This window comes from Spinacia oleracea, chromosome 1 (genome assembly GCF_020520425.1).
Source record: "Spinacia oleracea cultivar Varoflay chromosome 1, BTI_SOV_V1, whole genome shotgun sequence".
Classification (NCBI taxonomy): Eukaryota; Viridiplantae; Streptophyta; class Magnoliopsida; order Caryophyllales; family Amaranthaceae; genus Spinacia; species Spinacia oleracea.
Window position 1 is genome coordinate 60,672,087 of NC_079487.1, and position 16,462 is coordinate 60,688,548.

General features: G+C 38.9%; 1 protein-coding gene and 1 long non-coding RNA gene across 2 annotated transcripts; one reads left to right on the top strand and one right to left on the bottom strand.

The window, feature by feature from the left end:
• Positions 1–8,633: 8,633 nt before the first annotated feature.
• Positions 8,634–10,727, bottom strand: LOC130465900 (uncharacterized). Its single transcript, XR_008925914.1, has 7 exons — positions 10,572–10,727; positions 10,252–10,474; positions 9,517–9,606; positions 9,257–9,316; positions 9,082–9,147; positions 8,873–8,946; positions 8,634–8,785 (listed from the first exon to the last, which is right to left on the bottom strand). It is a non-coding gene; the product is annotated as an uncharacterized lncRNA (long non-coding RNA).
• Positions 10,728–14,240: 3,513 nt separating this feature from the next.
• Positions 14,241–15,626, top strand: LOC110803821 (soyasapogenol B glucuronide galactosyltransferase-like). Its single transcript, XM_022009352.2, has one exon. It carries the CDS (start codon positions 14,241–14,243, stop codon positions 15,624–15,626), a length of 1,386 nt encoding a protein of 461 aa, XP_021865044.2.
• Positions 15,627–16,462: the final 836 nt, after the last annotated feature.

Sequence of the window (16,462 nt, forward strand, 5' to 3'; positions counted from 1 at the left end):
TTCATTTTCGAAACTGAGGACCTGCGCGGTTAGTGACGCAGACCCCGCCCGCTGACGGTGGGCGAGCCTGTTTTTGTGTTTTGAAGAATTTTGTTTTCTTTCGAGGGATGCTCGGATTTAGTTACAACCTGAATGTGGGTTGACAACGTGCTTAATCGGACCATTGTCTTGTGGTCATCATCTTTCATGGTTTTGAGCTAGTCTTTACGGCTCAATTTTGCCACTACCAGGGTCCTTGAATAGGGGACTATGTGTAAGTATCAACGGCGACCTTTGTCTTTGAGGTCGTAAACCGGTTTTATTTTTTTGAGTTTATCCAAACACGGGACTTCGTACAGCGTAGTCGGAGAATATTGTTTTAACTTTGCATACTCTCTTTTGAAATATATATTTTCTTTCGAGCCCCCAAGCATTCGTGCTTGACGGTCATTTCTTGTCAAAGAGGTTCCTTGGGGATACGCATTTTGTAATGTCCTTGATCGTGTTTGGGATCGTGCTCGTAAGTGCGAGCGATCTTTGTAGTGTTGTGCTACTCTTAACAAAGCCGTGAGGTGCGACTTTCAGAAATCGGTAATTTTCGAGTCGAGCAGATACGGCAGGGCCCTATAGAATTCAGGGGCTTTTTTGGGTCTGGGATCGGTTTCGGCGCCCATGCCTGGGCGTTAAAGATTTCGGCGCCCAGCGCTGGGCGCTGAAAATAATTTCTGGCGAGGTTTCTTGATGACACAGTTGGCCTCTTGTTCGTTCGTGAATGTTCGATACTTAGAATGATGATATGTATGTGCGAACGAGCGTGCATAGAATGGCCGTTGTGTGCGGTCCATTAATCAGTTTGCCTGAATCATTTTTTTTTGAGCAATGACTGATTTTGAATAGTTTTCTTAGAAGCCTGATAGGGTTCAGGCCCATTCATGAAATGGGCTCAAGCATCGTGCCCTTTCGATCGTTCAAACATTTGCTTCCATATTTTTTTTATTTTGCGATAGTTGTTTCGTAGCTTGGAGCCCCCAAGTATGCATGTTGGGATGCTTCCTTTTGGCGTACGGTTTTTGTAGGTTCTTTCGAGAAAGATGCCCTGGGGTTCCGCTCGTGTAGGTGCGAGCCATCCCTTTCGTGGTAGGTAATATTTTGCTACCTTTAATCCTTAATGTAGAAGTCGTGTGGCTTGCATTTTAAATTTGGGCGATAAGTAGTCTTTGCCTCTTTTACACAGGCTCTTGGTCGCGCCCGTGTTAGTGCAATATGCCTTACTCTCTCTTTTTTGTTTTTTAGACTTGTATCGTGGGATGGTTGAACTTATGGTGCGACGTAGGCTTGTGTGGCCTAACAGCGTGTCTTAGAACATTCCTCCAGGTGTTGGGACATCATTATTATTTTTTGCATTGGAGTACTTTATCACGCCTTGTTCAGGTGCTTGAACAAGTGTAGCACCTTCTGCGTGGGTTTGCACGGCTTATTACTTCGTTCGATGCGAGGATTCATAGGTGTTTCTTTCTTATTTTTATATCTGGGCAAAACTTGGCTAGCAGAAAGATTTAGCGCCAAGGCTGGGGCGTTAAAGATATCGGCGCCCAGCTCCGGGCGTTGAAAATGATTTCTGGGTATATTTTGACAGTTCTTATCCTTGATTTTTTTTTCTTTCGCTTTTGCTTTGGAACGAGGTAGACTGTGTAACGGGCGCTTGTAGGGCGAGCGTTATATGCAGTAGTTTGATCGGAGTTTTGGTGACTTGCGATTTTCAGTTACCCTTGTTAGCGAGGTGACTTTATATATTCTAAGTAGTGCTTAGAATTTGGGAGGGGTTGTAGCCATTCTAAGGTTCGTTTTACACGATCAACCTTAGGATTGTGCCTCTATGACGTGTGTATAGCATTAGCGTCGAGAATTTGCGATAAAATCGTCATTTCGACCATTTTTAGAGTGTTTTTCTCAAGCCCCCAATTGTAGCTACGGGATTGGCTTGGTGCTATAATGCTTGGCGTACGTTTTTATGCATTCATGGCGACATGGATCATGAATAGTTTGAACCAGACTCGTTTAGTGCGAGGTACGTTCGAGTAGGGATTTGCTACTTTTCCTGTAAATGTCGTATTGTGCGACATTGCCATGGTCAAGGTGGTCACATGTTGAAGTGTGCCTTGACCAAAAGCTAGATGCCTTTCTTTACCCATATATTTAGAAATATCTTTGACTCACTTGCAACATCGAGATAAACGCATACTTAGATCAAACCAATGACACTTTATTATGTTCGAAGAAGTCTCTGAAAATTATTTGAAATCCGAGTCCTACTGTGTACAATCCGAGGTGTCCTAAGTAAGTTGACTTATAGAAGGGTTCGTACAGGATTACATGAGTGAATCAAAATACTGTTACATTTTTTGGAATGCTGTCTAAGGATTTGCTGGAAGCCAGGGTGCAGGCGTCAAGATATACTTGTGCCCGTTTGGCATATGCTTTAGGCTTTTAGGGACATCTTTTCCAGAATTGCGGGAATATAAACCGTTTTCAAATTTACTTAGATTTACTTGGTGTATGTCCGTACAAAAGGTCAAGGTATATTTAGTTCTTTCCCTAGCTCTTTCATTTCAATTTTTAGCCCCCAGTTGCTATTATGTCTTCTCATTAATGATGCTTTTTGATTTCGATTTTAGATGCCCGTGTCATATGTCTGAGTAGGGTGAGCCTTGGTTAAGTGCCAAGTCCTATTGACAATGTCTGACTTTTTTTCAAAGGGGATTCACAAGCATTTGAATTACCATGAACGGGTGCCCTGAGCTCGAAGGAACGATGGGGCGACGCCGTAGAATAATCCTCTTTATTGCAAGCTTACTGCCTTTACTACTTGTTGGCGATTATGACTGTGTCTAGGGGTGAAAGAAGGTCTTTAAGCGAACGACTATGTCTAGTGGTGAAAGAAGGTCTTTAAGTGAGTTAGTTCGCTTTAGGGAGGGTCAAGTCGAGTACTTTAGAGATCATGGACGCTTGCGCTAGCCCCCATTCAATTGAGGCAAAGCGATCTTTTGAGTCTTGGCTAAGTGCCTAGGAGTGTGAGTGCTCCTTCTGGCAAGGGTACGTGCCCTTATTATTTTTTCGATGTGCGCTCGTTTTGGCATCTTGATGAATTGGATTCTTCCTTTGACTTAAATTTTTCTTTCGACTTGGATTGCAAGTAATTAAATTTCAATAAGGGACTCTATTTTTTATTCTTTTTATTCTATAGGCTTTAATATTTTTGCAAATTGGTTGGACCGAATCATGGATTGCCTACGTATCCGCCTTAAATAGATTTAATTTGGAATCAGGTCTTGCGTAGTTCTTAGCCTAGAAAATGGTTTCTTAGAATGCTGATTTTAAACAAGTACGTTCGAGTGGAATCGTAATGTTTGAAATAGGGTGAAATAAGTGAAGTTTATTATTATTTTAATTTGCCGCTTTGCCGTAAGCCAAAATTTTGTTTTATTTTTTAAGTCCATGTATTTGCACAAAAATCTTTTTATGTGTTTTTTGGTATGTGTTTTTTGGTACGTATATTTGAATACGTGTTGTACCCCTCCAAGTGTTCGTTATTGTTCCGTGTATGTGCGGATAAAATGACGAGCACTTCTGGACAAATTTTTAGCAAGCAGAGAGATTCAGCGCCCAGGCTGGGGCGCTAAAGATTTCGGCGCCCAGCTCTGGGCGCTGAAAATGATTTCTGGGCGGATCTTTTTTGGTGCGCTAAATGCTTCTTTTTCTTTCCACACTAACTTTAGAGGCGCTTTGCAAAGTTTCTTTTTTATTATTTTTTTTGTACTTTTCATTTATTTTCTTTTTTTCTCTTTTTTTTTTATTCGTGACTCAAGACGGTTTGAAAGATGGATTGAATGAGATAGGATAATTTGTATAAGTATTAGTCAAGCATGAGGATTACATCTTCTAGGACTCACAATTTGCAGCCTCAAGCTAGTGTCATGAGTTTACATCAACCAAGGCCAATGAGTAGCATGGGGACGGCTCAAGGGTATATCAACAGGATGTATCCAAACAAGTTATATGGTCATTATGCTAATGGTGGTGTAAGAGCAGGTTTGGGCTTTGGAAATAATGGGTATGACGCACGTGTCAATGGCCGTACGTGGTTTGCAGTTGATAACAAGCTCAAGAACAAGAGTCGAGCTAATGGTTTCTTGGGTTATGGCAATGAGAACATGGATGGGTTAAATGAGCTGAACAGGGGCCCCAGAGCGAAGGCGTCTAAGAACATAAGGATTGGAAAGGGTAGACCTTGTAGAATTTTATGTAGTTTTTGTGGCATGATTTGGATTGGTTGACTCAATTCTTTTCCTTCGTTTACTTGGATAAATGTTGCACTTTGGGAGGTACGAGATAAGTATTCCATGGCTCGCTCTTTTCGCTCTCCCTTTTCTTTTTCTTTTTAAGTATTTCATGGCTTGCTCTTTTCGCTCTCCCTTTTCTCTTCCTATTTTTTCTTTTTGCTTGGGATTTCTCCCCAACATAATTTTTTTTATTTGGGCTAAAAGGTAGATGGTTGTGGTCTTTGAGTGAGTGAGCCTCGTTTGGTAGGCCTATAGTGGACCTTTAACTTTAGTGGGCCTAGGGTGGACCTTTAATTTTAGTTGGCCTAGGGTGGACCTTTAAATTGTCTTAATTTGCAAGCGTATTTAGTCGTTCCTTAAAATGTGCAAATAGCGTAGATTCAAAATGTTATTTTTACCTTATTGAAATTTAACGAAAGAATTACATCGAAAATAATTTTTTTTTTGCTTTTTTTCAGATTCCAGTTTCCGGGATTTTATTGAAAGTTGTGATTTAGACTCGAACTTTCATTAATTTTTCTGATTATAACCCGTGTAGGAATATAAGGAGGTGGCCTAGACTCAAAATAATGACGTGGCGTAAGCCTATAATACTTGACCAAGCAACTCTCAGACTTAGGCTAATTGGACCATAACTTTCGTTGGTTGACACTTTAGATTTTAACCCTTGGGTGTTCATTTGTCATGCGCCATTTTGCTTAATGTTGGCAAGGTAGTTAGTTGGGGAGATCGAATTTTTATTCTTGCAAGACTAGAATCATTAGTGCGGCTTCCCTCTTAGTGTGTATTGCTTTTCCCCAATGGTAGCCTTATGGTATGCCGATTTGGGTATTTTCATGGTTGGTCATGTTGCATTCATGGAAAATCTTTTAGGTAGTACTTAGTAGTATTTCAAGGAGCGAGTGACTCGTGAGGACTATGATAGTCGTTACCCAATGTGATTATAAGCCTTGAGGCCATTAATTTTTTCTTTGCCAATGGTATTGACACCTTGGGTTCACTTTGGGGGTTGTGCGACTATGGGGGAATGATTTTCAGAATGTGACCGTTTCCATTTTGCAAATACTATAATATATTCTTTTTATTGGTGAGAGAGAGTATTGAGGCCGTAGACTCTTAGAAAGGGATGACAATTACATATGGGTGCTTATTGATTTAAATGTTAGGAAGGGAGACTCAATATGTTTTAACCTTTTTATTTGCAGGACGACACCAAGCATTAGGACCGATTCTATGGATAAGACAACTAAGACTTAGGATTTAGATTGTACTTTGGCATAGCCTAGTCTAGACTCGGATTTATTTTTTATTCGAACATTATTTTCCCTTGAAAACTTCGTTTGAACATTATTTTTTGAGTACTTTGCCCATGTGACATTCAAGGTTATTTCAATTAGCGTGCTCGGTTTTGGAGCCAAACATTGTCGTCATAGGAGGCCTAACAACGACACAAAGAGTTATTTATTTTTTTATTTTTTAGTCTCTTTTAGAATCGAGTGCCTTATCATACGCCCTTGCAGCAATTTTTACGAAAGTTTTTTTTTTTTTTGCTACGTATATATTTTTTTTTTTACGTGGGCACCGAGGCTGCTGCGCCTGACCAAAAGGCCAGGCAGCAACTTAAGCGCCCAGCGTAGGGCGTGAGAAATTCTAGCGCCCAGCCAGGGGCGTTGAAAATGCGTCCCTGGCTGGTTCTCGTTCTCTGTTTGCGTATACTTTTGTTTTTGCGACTTTAATTTTGCGTGATTTCCTTATAACGTCCTTTACGCGTTGTGCAGCGTTCGTGGGATTCGTTACAGGCCATCCCGAGCGTCGCTTGTTTTTGTGGCGATCGTTCGGGCTTGCGGAACACGTATTTTGGTATAACTCTTTGGCCAATTGGTTTATGAATGTTTGGGCAATTTTTTAAGGTCGTTGGTTTTCTAACATTGTTTGTCACACACAATCACATATTTCGCTACACATAACTAACATTACATCATGAGGCAATAATAATATGTCATGTAGTTTATGATAGGCTTCTATGGGTAGTTTTTTGTGCCTGGCTTGGTACCGCTTCTATCGCAGATCCAACACATGCCCTGGTCGAGGTAGTGCCTTCAACAGACGAATTTCGCCCAAGAGGCCAATCACGATGTAAGCCAAGGGGGCATGCACCAATGAGAGGGACCTAGTGGGCGAGCGATTGGGTTTGGGACGGGTGTACTACTAGCGAAAGTGCCGAGTGGACAACATTCGAAGCGTATGCACCCCCCGATTGGCGATGGGTATCCTTAGTTCCAACTCCCGAGATGAAACATCCAAGGGAGCCAAGATTCGTTTTGTGGTTCTGTCCGTTCACATTAATATGCTGATTTTCAGGTCGTCCCAACTTGATGGGGAAATAAACGCGGGGTAGGATCGTTTCACCCTTCGGCTATTTTGATTACCTACAAGCACGAGTATTTCCTTCACTATCCTCAGTGGAGTCGCCACTGTGAGGGGGTCGAAAAAGCACGAGGCTAATGCGTGACCTTGTCCCTCGTGGGTGTGACGTTTCTTTTTGTCAAATCAAGTGTAATTGGATTTCCTGTGAGTTTACACCCAATTGACTAGTAATATAGGAGTCGCCATTCAGTTTTTAACGACAATGAGAAAAACTGACAAAACCCGGTTATCGTGACATAAAGGGAGTGCAATTATGTTTGACCACGACGGCCGTAGGTTCCCTTGTGATCCTTGGTGTGGGGATCTCTCAACATACACCCGCAAGGTAGAGATTGAGGGTTCGGGGGACTGTAACTACCGAGAGGAGTACTCGCTCTTCGATAACTCCAGAGGCAGGATATCCTTACTAGCTCAGCATAAATAATTGAAGGGACATGCGTTAACTATTAAACTAATCTGAGTTGATTTTAACAATATGCAACATATAGTACTAGATCGAACGCGATTATCTGATTTAGATTGTTTTAAGGGACCTAGCATGATAATCCAATTTCCCAACATATTATATTTATTAGGTGTGATAGAACAATCAGATTTAATTAGTTTAACAGTTCATAAAAGGGCGAGGAAAGAAATTAAACCATGGAAAAGGGACACATTACGACGCACCCTTGAGAGGTGCGTCACGGTTCTCAGAAAACTAACCACTTTGACTTTGCTATTTCTCCTTTTATTTAACGATTCTCAAATTATAGGACAGGATACGTTCTGTTCGATGTTTGGATCGATTGCGACAGAACGCGTGATCAGTTTTGCAGCGTGAGGCTTAGGCTTAGGGGTTTAGAGTCAATACTCAGAATAATAATTGTGTTGTTGTTTTTTCACGTCGAACTTGGGCTATATTTATAGAAAAGAGTTCGTGGAAAGATAGAATTGTAGAACTCTAATCCACGAGGAATTAGGAAAGAACACGTCCCAGGTATTTGCAACGCCCAGGGCTGGGCGTCAAAGATTTCGGCGCCCAGCTCTGGGCGTTGAAAATAGGATCCAGGTAATTTCAGCGCCCAGGGGTGGGCGTTGAAATTGATGTTTGAGCCGTTTCTTTGTCAGATTCGGACTCTTAGTATCCAGAGTGTATGAGACTTAATCGAGTCTTTTAGTGCGTATTAATTTTATGACGGAATGCGTCTGGGCCCCTTACGAACTCTATGCTCGTTAGGATTTCAATCACTAGTGGAAAAAGGGTCATTTGCATCGCACATTTAAGTGCATTTGCGTCGCACATTGTGCGTGGCAAAAGCTCTCGACGCAAATGACTAAAAGTCATTTGCGTCGCACATTTGTGCGACGCAAATGACCCTTATTTGCGTCGCACATTAAGCAAATGTGCGAGGCAAATGACTTTTCAGGCACCATGTTGAAAAGTCATTTGCCACGCACATTAGCTTAATGTGCGTTGCAAATGACTTTTCAGGCGCCAAAAAATAAGTCATTTGCCACGCACAATAGCTTAATGTGCGACGCAAATGACAATTTGAGCACCAAAAAAGTAAGTCATTTGCCTCGCACAATAGCTTAATGTGCGACGCAAATGACTTTGAAATTTGTAAAAAAAAATAGGTTCCATTTTACTATATATATATATATATATATATATATATATATATATATATATATATATATATATATATATATATATATATATATATATATATATATATAGTAAAATGAAACCTATTAAATAGAACCACATCAAATCAATAAGACTAAATACATAAAGGCAGTACCTTCATAAATCTTACAATACAAAAGCTTGAAATATCTACAACAATGTATTCCATCTAACGGTTTCTCTTGACACCCAACTAAAAAAAAAAAATAGTTGCTGCCCAGAATCTTCTAGTGTTTCCCTTGCTTCTAATATTAGTTGGGGGGTCTGCTTACGTATAACAAAGATTGTTCGTTAGAGATTGTATCTCATCAGCTGAGAATTTGTTATCGTCCCAGAGAACATGGTAATGAGCTGGTCTGCTGGTTCCCTGAAGAAAACGGTTGTGCTATTTGTTATTTGTAAAGAAAACATGTAAGCTATCTATAACTCTATTAAAACTCGCTGAAAAACTCACCTGAATACCAGCATGACTGCATAGAAAGAAATCAAAATCGGTTGGGTGACATATTTTAGTATCTACCACTGTGCCTGCAATGTCATGAATTCAATGTTATCAAACATCATCAGAAAAAGGCACCTAATTACATTAAAAAAAATTATGAATCTGCTAAAACGTAACATATGACAGTCAATTCGACAACTCTGATGAATGGAAAGATTTACCGTGTAGGAAATAATACCAACACCAAAACCTTCCAGCAGTCGCCCCATGTACAGAAATGAGATATCCTATAGATGGTTCAACAATACAGAAATGATACGACCAGCCAACCAATCAATAATATTTGGGATTGAAGATAAACAAATAGCACAATGCTCGTTTATATAGCTCACTTACTCTCGAAAATGATACGACCAACCATCCAATGATATTTGGGATTGAAGCAATCATCAGTGACTGCAATTAATTAAAAAAAACAGGAAATCATAATTAAAAAAAAAAATACAGTACAACAGACATTGTTATGACTTATGAACATCTGTTAATGTTCATATCAAGTAGGACCCTTTTTAAGAGACAACCATGGGTGACAATGACACAAATTCTATATGTTAAAAACCATCAATAAATTGCAGGAAAGGGATAAAATTTCATACCCCTTTGCGCCCAATGTATTCAGAAATCTGACCACTAGCAATTGCACCAACCATTGCTCCCACATTAGCCAATGATCCAAACAAGGAGAACTGCCACCTCCATCAATACAATCACAAGTTAAATGGAAAAACAATCAATCATCTGATATATGTTGTTGGGAATTTTACATAAACGCAAGTCAAAATCTAATGATCATCAAGTTACATGGGTGCTGAAGTATAAAGCAGCAAGACAAACTGCAATTCAGCAAGACAAAGTGCTTGTATGGAAATTTCCATATAAAGCAAGCAAATCATTCCAACTAAGCAACTACAATCATCAGGATATACATGCCATGGCAGACGATTATTAAAGAAATAACATAAATTGGATGTCTGGTATCTCATATCTCATAAGGTTGGACCTCAGCTCAAAATAACCCCTAGAAAAATCAATTTTTCCACAGAAACAGGAACACCAATCAAACTTCCACCATGTTTACATAAATCAAGCTATTTAGTCTTAAGAACGAAAATGGAGACACAATCGTCAACCATTCATCATAAATCCAGTTCAATTTCCACTCAAAGTCAAGTTCAATCACAATAAAACAGAATCAAGAACATTAATCAAAAAGTAAAATGAGAAAACTCAATAGAATTCAATCGAAAATCCAAAATTACATAAACTGAAGTTCAAAACCCTAACTAAATGAAGAATGAAGGAGACAGATGGAAGCATTACAAAATTCTCACCTCCGACTAACAGTCCCGCCTCCTTCCTCCACCTCGCCGCCGTCAATTTAGTTTCTCCAGAAACCTCCGCCGTCAAGCTTCCCTTTCCAAGGATTTCGAAATAGATGCTTCGATTGCGACAGTAGCAAGGGTGCGACGCCGGCGGTTTCAATGACGCTTCCACCTCCGACACCCTCCTCCACCTCTTCTACGACCCCGATTCTCCCTCTTCCGTTGTCGAAACCTATCATAAAGAATTGAAGAATCAAAAACTTAAACAAAAGTGAAAGTTCTAAAACCTAAAAGAATTGAAGAAAGGAGGAAAGAGATGGAAGACTTACCTCATTTACAAACCGAATTTTTTTGCAAGAACCTTGCCGGAGGAAAATTTGAGCGGCGAGGTTGAGGAGAGAGAGGCAGAAACTGGATCGGGTTTGAGGAGAGAGGAAGAAGCAGGGAGTTTAGGAGAGAGAGAGTGTTTGAGGAGAGAGGTAGAATTAGGAGAGAGTGTGTTTGAGGAGAGAGGTAGAAACCCATTGACACGTCCGAATTTTTTTTACCTCATTTGCGTCGCAGAATTACTAATCTGCGACGCAGATGACTCTAAGATCATCTTAGAGTCATCTGCGTCGCAGATTAGTAATTCTGCGACGCAAATGACTAATTTTAATGCTTAAAACTGTCAATTGCGTCACATGTTTAAATGTGCGAGGCAAATGTGGTGATGCAAATGATTGTTTTTCCACTAGTGAATCAATACGTGACTCTTATTTTCGAATCGTATTAGAAATAGGATTCTCTCGTAATCTCTATCTCATTTAGGATTTATGTTGGAGTGCAATACCTAATTCTGACAGGTTTCTATCTTTTATGACTTGCCACTTTTAACAACTACCCACTACGGCAGTTACTATTTTTAGCAGGTTTCTATAAATAGCAGGTTTCTATAAATAGAAGGTTTCGGGTGAAATGAAAAGGGGTGATCGAGATTCGTTATTTTATAGGAGATGCGTTGTCAAGTGGAGATTTATGCTTTCATCATCGAACCTTCCCTTTCGGAAATGGGGACAAAAGTAGGTGTCTACAATACTATCCTATGTAAATTCAAGTATTGTAAGGAGATTGATAAATGAATGGGTGAATGGTACAATATATTTACAATATACCATTCAGCCATTCAACCATTCATTTATTAATCTCCTTACAATATACTGTATTGTTTCACTTCTTTTGCAAATTAGGTAAATGTTATATTGTATATTTACAATATACCATTTACCTATTCATTTATCAATCTCCTTACAATATACTATATTGTTTCACTCCTGAGTAACCGACTGGATACTGGAGGTAAATTTATTTTATGTTCTTTTATTTCTTGCCCTACTTTATTTTCCTCTTGGAAAGGTTATTTTGATTATGTTAGTCACTTTTTCTTGGTCAGTAATCACTAGGACACTAGATGCTATTAGAGATAGAATGAAGAGCAGGCAATTAGCTGCAACCAAGTGTGAATCCAGATTTTGAAAATAGGCCCTTAATGCCAATTAATGGTAATGTTACTCATAATCAAGCTCATCATGAGTTAGATGATATAACATGCTGTTGAGAACCCCGTTCATAGTGGACTTCTTCCTATGGACGAGAAAGCATTATCTGGATTTTGTAAAAAAGATGAGGCCAGTTTTGATTGGAAACTTTGCTCGATTTCCATACAAGGTGTAGAGGGCCGGTTTTGTAGGCTCGCGGTTTACAGCTAGCTGTACGTATTTAGCTGAAACCAGAGTATATGAAAGAGCAAACGAACCACATTTTATTGATTACATAAATAACATTTACAACCTCATACATTTTTGTTTCACATACCTATAGGAATTTAACCTCCCTAACATATACATGTCTGTATTTAAGGTTATGAGACTATTTTACTGAATATCTAAACCATGCAAGCATTATCCTCCATATTCATATTTATAGGTAGTAACAATGCCCCATCTACCTCCAAACAATAGTTGTAAGCACTACAAGAAAGTGTATCATTGCATTAAGGGAAATCACGTCGCTAAAGGCCAATAATCGTTGATTAATGACGGAATTTCTTGTCGCGAACCCGTCATAAAAGGGGGTCGTCGTTAACCCGTCGGAAAAAACATTTGCGACGGTTGCTCCCGTTTTTGTTTGGTTATTATCCCCGTCGCAAAAGACATTTGCGACGGGATTTTTGACCCGTCGTAATTAGATTGTCATTAAAGTCGCAACTTCTTGTAATGAAGTTACACAAATCAGAGCAAAGAAATACTTGTTTGTTTTCATCGTGTTTGATTCCAAATATCAAAATTCATTGTTTTTTTGGTGGCCATCTGCGTGCGATATCGGACGGTCCGAATCCCAGTATAACAAATAATCTAAAACATCACTGCGCAGTTCTTCCAATATTCATCCAAGTTATCTATTTGATCGTCCGGTTCAATTAGCTAATACGGAACACTAGCTACGTACAAGTATTAATTAGTCTACTAATAAAAAAAGCTTTAAAACATTACAAACACAAATGAAAAAGCCAATTAAGAATAATTACCGATTAAGTGAAAGAAAACTAATAAGAGAGAACTTAATTAGAAAGAATATACTCACTCCGTCCCAAATTAGAGTTTTATTTGACTAAAAAAGCGAGTTTTAATAAAAGTGGAATACTTCCTCCGTTTCGGAAACATCGCACCATCGTCGAGTTTTACTCTTCTAACCATTACTTTGACTCTTAATATCTCAAATCGTATGCCAGTAAAAATTATAAAAAATAATATTTAGAAAATATTTATCGGTACAAATCTAACATTACCTCACATGACTAAAATTGTCTTACGGACGAATCACAACAAATGGTCAAAGTCGTAGTGTGAATAATGTAAAAAACAAATGGTGCGATATTTCTGAAACAAAAGAAGTATAATATTTGGGAAAGTTGGAACGTAAAATATAATGTATGAGAAAGTGTAAGAAATGAATATAGTGTATGAGAAAGCGGGAAAGTGTATGAAAAAATGAGTGAAAATATGTGTATAAAAAAGTGAGGAAAATAATGTCCAAATAAGAAAACTCTATTACAGTATAAATTTGAAACGCTCAATACATGACTACTCCCTACGTCCCTTAATACTCGCATCGCTTTCCTTTTCGGGCCGTCCCTTAATACTTGCACCGCTTCTATAAATGGAAATTTTTACCAATATTATATTATTTCTCACACTTACCTACTAACCCACTTACACCCCTACTCCCTACAAAAAATCATTTAAAAATTTACACACCCCATTCACCACTCCCCACCCCTTACACATTTCCCACTAACTATATTAAAAAATAACTCACTATCAACTAACACCCATTAAAATAATAAGTCAATTCAAATATATTAAACTCTGCACCGGTCAAATCGGTGCAAGTATTAAGGGACGGAGTGAGTACTCAGCTATCAACAACCTCCTATTAAATTAGTAAGTCAATTTAACTGTTTTAAACTCTGCACCAATCAAAGCGGTGCAAATATTAAGGAAGAGAGGGAGTATAATTTTAGGACGTGTGGAATAAAAAGATTGTGGATCTAGAAAAATGTGGGGGAAAAGCAATTACTTGACGTGGTGGATGAAAACAAGCCAAAACATGCCGACATGCATGGTGGGTGGGTGGAGTATTAGTGGAGTCTGTACTATGGAGTAGTTTATTGAGGAATCTAAATGGACGCTAAAATAATCTGTAACACGTTGTTTTCGGATGATTAAGGAGCTCCCACGAGTAACCGAGGTAATTGAACTGCAATTTTCTTTATTCTTTAAATATTAAAAGTGATATCGGAAGCACCCTTTAAAATCAACTTCCTTATATTTTCTTACCAACCCAAAGACAAACAAACAATCAAAGAAATAAAAAAAAAAAAAAAAAAAAAAATGAGCTTAGAAACACCCTTGAAAATCATCTTCCTTCCCTTTCCAACCCCAGGACATATGCTTCCAATGGCAGACCTGGCCAAGGTTATTGCTTCACGAAGTGTTGAATGCATCATTATCACAACCCCAGCTAATGCTCCTGTTTTCCAAACACCCGCCAACAACCCACCTATCACTATCCATACCCTCCCCTTACCAGATGTCGGCCTCCCGCCTGGCATTGAAAACTTCAGCTCTATCACTTGTGATGACATGAGACCCAAACTATTCACTGCCGCCGTGTTAATGCTTCAAAAACCAACTCAAGACTTGGTCCGAAAAATACAACCAGATTGCATTGTTTCTGATATGTTTTATCCCTGGTCCTCAGATTTAGCAGCTGAAATCGGAGTCCCAAGGGTATTATTTACTAGCAGCATCTTTTCTGAATGTTGTAACCATATTCTTAAGCTTCATGCACCTCACCATCAAGTAGAAAAAGATGATGGTTTAGTAAAGTTTTCTTCACTGCCTCACAACATACAAATGAAGAAATCTCAACTCCCTAAATGGGTAAGAGTCCCTAATAGTTACACCCATTTGATGGATATCATTCGGGAGGCGGAACTCAAGAGCTCTTGGATTTTGGCTAACACGTTTTGTGACGCGGAAAAGGAGTTTGAAGAGTGGTACTACAAACTAACTGGGATCAATATATGGAACCTTGGCCCTCTTTTCCTCCATCGTAAGGAGGTGGTCAAGGACAAGGCTGCTCCAGATGAGGTTGACGATTGTTGGAACACTTGCCTGAGTTGGTTAAACCAAAAGAAATCCAACTCAGTGTTGTATGTCAGCTTTGGTAGTTTGACCATATTTCCTGATAATCAGCTCCAGGAGATCGCAGCCGCGCTCGAAGCATCTGGGCATGACTTCATTTGGGCTGTTAAGAAAAAGAGAGCTGAGAAAATGGGGGATGGGGATGAGAATGAGAATTGGTCAGTGGATGAGTTCAGCAAGAAAATGGAAGCAAGTAACAAAGGGTTGATTATACAAGGGTGGGCCCCACAGTTGTTAATTTTAGAACATGAAGCTATTGGGGGAATGTTAACACATTGTGGATGGAATACTATACTAGAAGGGGTTGCTACTGCGGGTGTACCACTCGTAACATGGCCACTGTTTGCCGAACAGTTTTACAATGAAAGATTGGTTGTGGATGTGTTTAAAATTGGGGTTGCTGTAGGGATCACTCAGTGGTGCGATTTAGAAGAGGCTGGAAAGGAATTCGTAACGAGTCAGAAAGTGGAGACAGCAATTCGAGCTGTGATGGGCGATGGAGAGGGGGTGGCAGAGATGAGGCGGCGGGCGAAGGAACTTAGTCAAGCTTCTAAAAGGGCTGTCAAGAAGGGTGGTTCATCTCAGGCTAACTTAGTGGCCTTTCTAAATCAGTTGAAATTAAAACGTTCAAATTAACTCGTTTAATTCAGATATCCATTAGCCGGAAAATTAAGGTTTAAGTGTCGGTAAATTCATATTCATGTCCATCAATTAATAATTTAATATCCATTATCTGGCTACTCAATGTTAAATTCTAAAACTTTGTGTTTTTTTAGTCTTAAAAATAGATAAAAGACTTAAATAAAAAACAAAATATTTCTCTTATGTATGATCGATTAGCTTTTCTTTCAGATGTATTTGTACATTGCCAACAAAAGTTTGTGTAAATTAACGTTGGTGAGGTTTATGAAATGGGTGTACAGGATGGTGGTTCTGCAATCTACTCAAGCTAACTTGGTGGCCTCTAGCCTAATATAAACTTAGGTCCTGTTTAGTTCACCTTATTTCTCCTGATCTGATCTGATCTGATCTGAACTTATTTTTTCTGATCTGATCTGATCTGATGTGGTCTGATCTGATCTGATTCTTCATAATTAAGTTTAAACAAAAATCTACATTTATTAATATTAAACGACTTGCGTGTAAAATAAATGTTACACAAATTTATAATATTGATATTATTTATTTGACTTTGCTCATGATTTAACTATTCCTTATATTAGATAGACCTAGACATGATCTAGATAGATCGGTTATGATCTATACATATAAGTTTTGATCTGGATATGATATATACAGATCGATTCTGATCTGGACATGATTTGTACAGATCTGTTCTGTTTGGACATGATCAATTCTGATCTGGACATGATCTGTACAGTTCAATTCTGATCTGGACATAAGCTGTATAGACCAGTTCTGATCTGGACATGAGCTGTACAGTTCAGTTCTAACTGGACATGATCTGTATA

What these genes read in the sequence shown, in the direction of transcription:
- LOC110803821 (XM_022009352.2), top strand. Translation starts at nt 14,241, where the DNA reads ATGGCAGACCTGGCCAAGGTTATTGCTTCACGAAGTGTTGAATGCATC.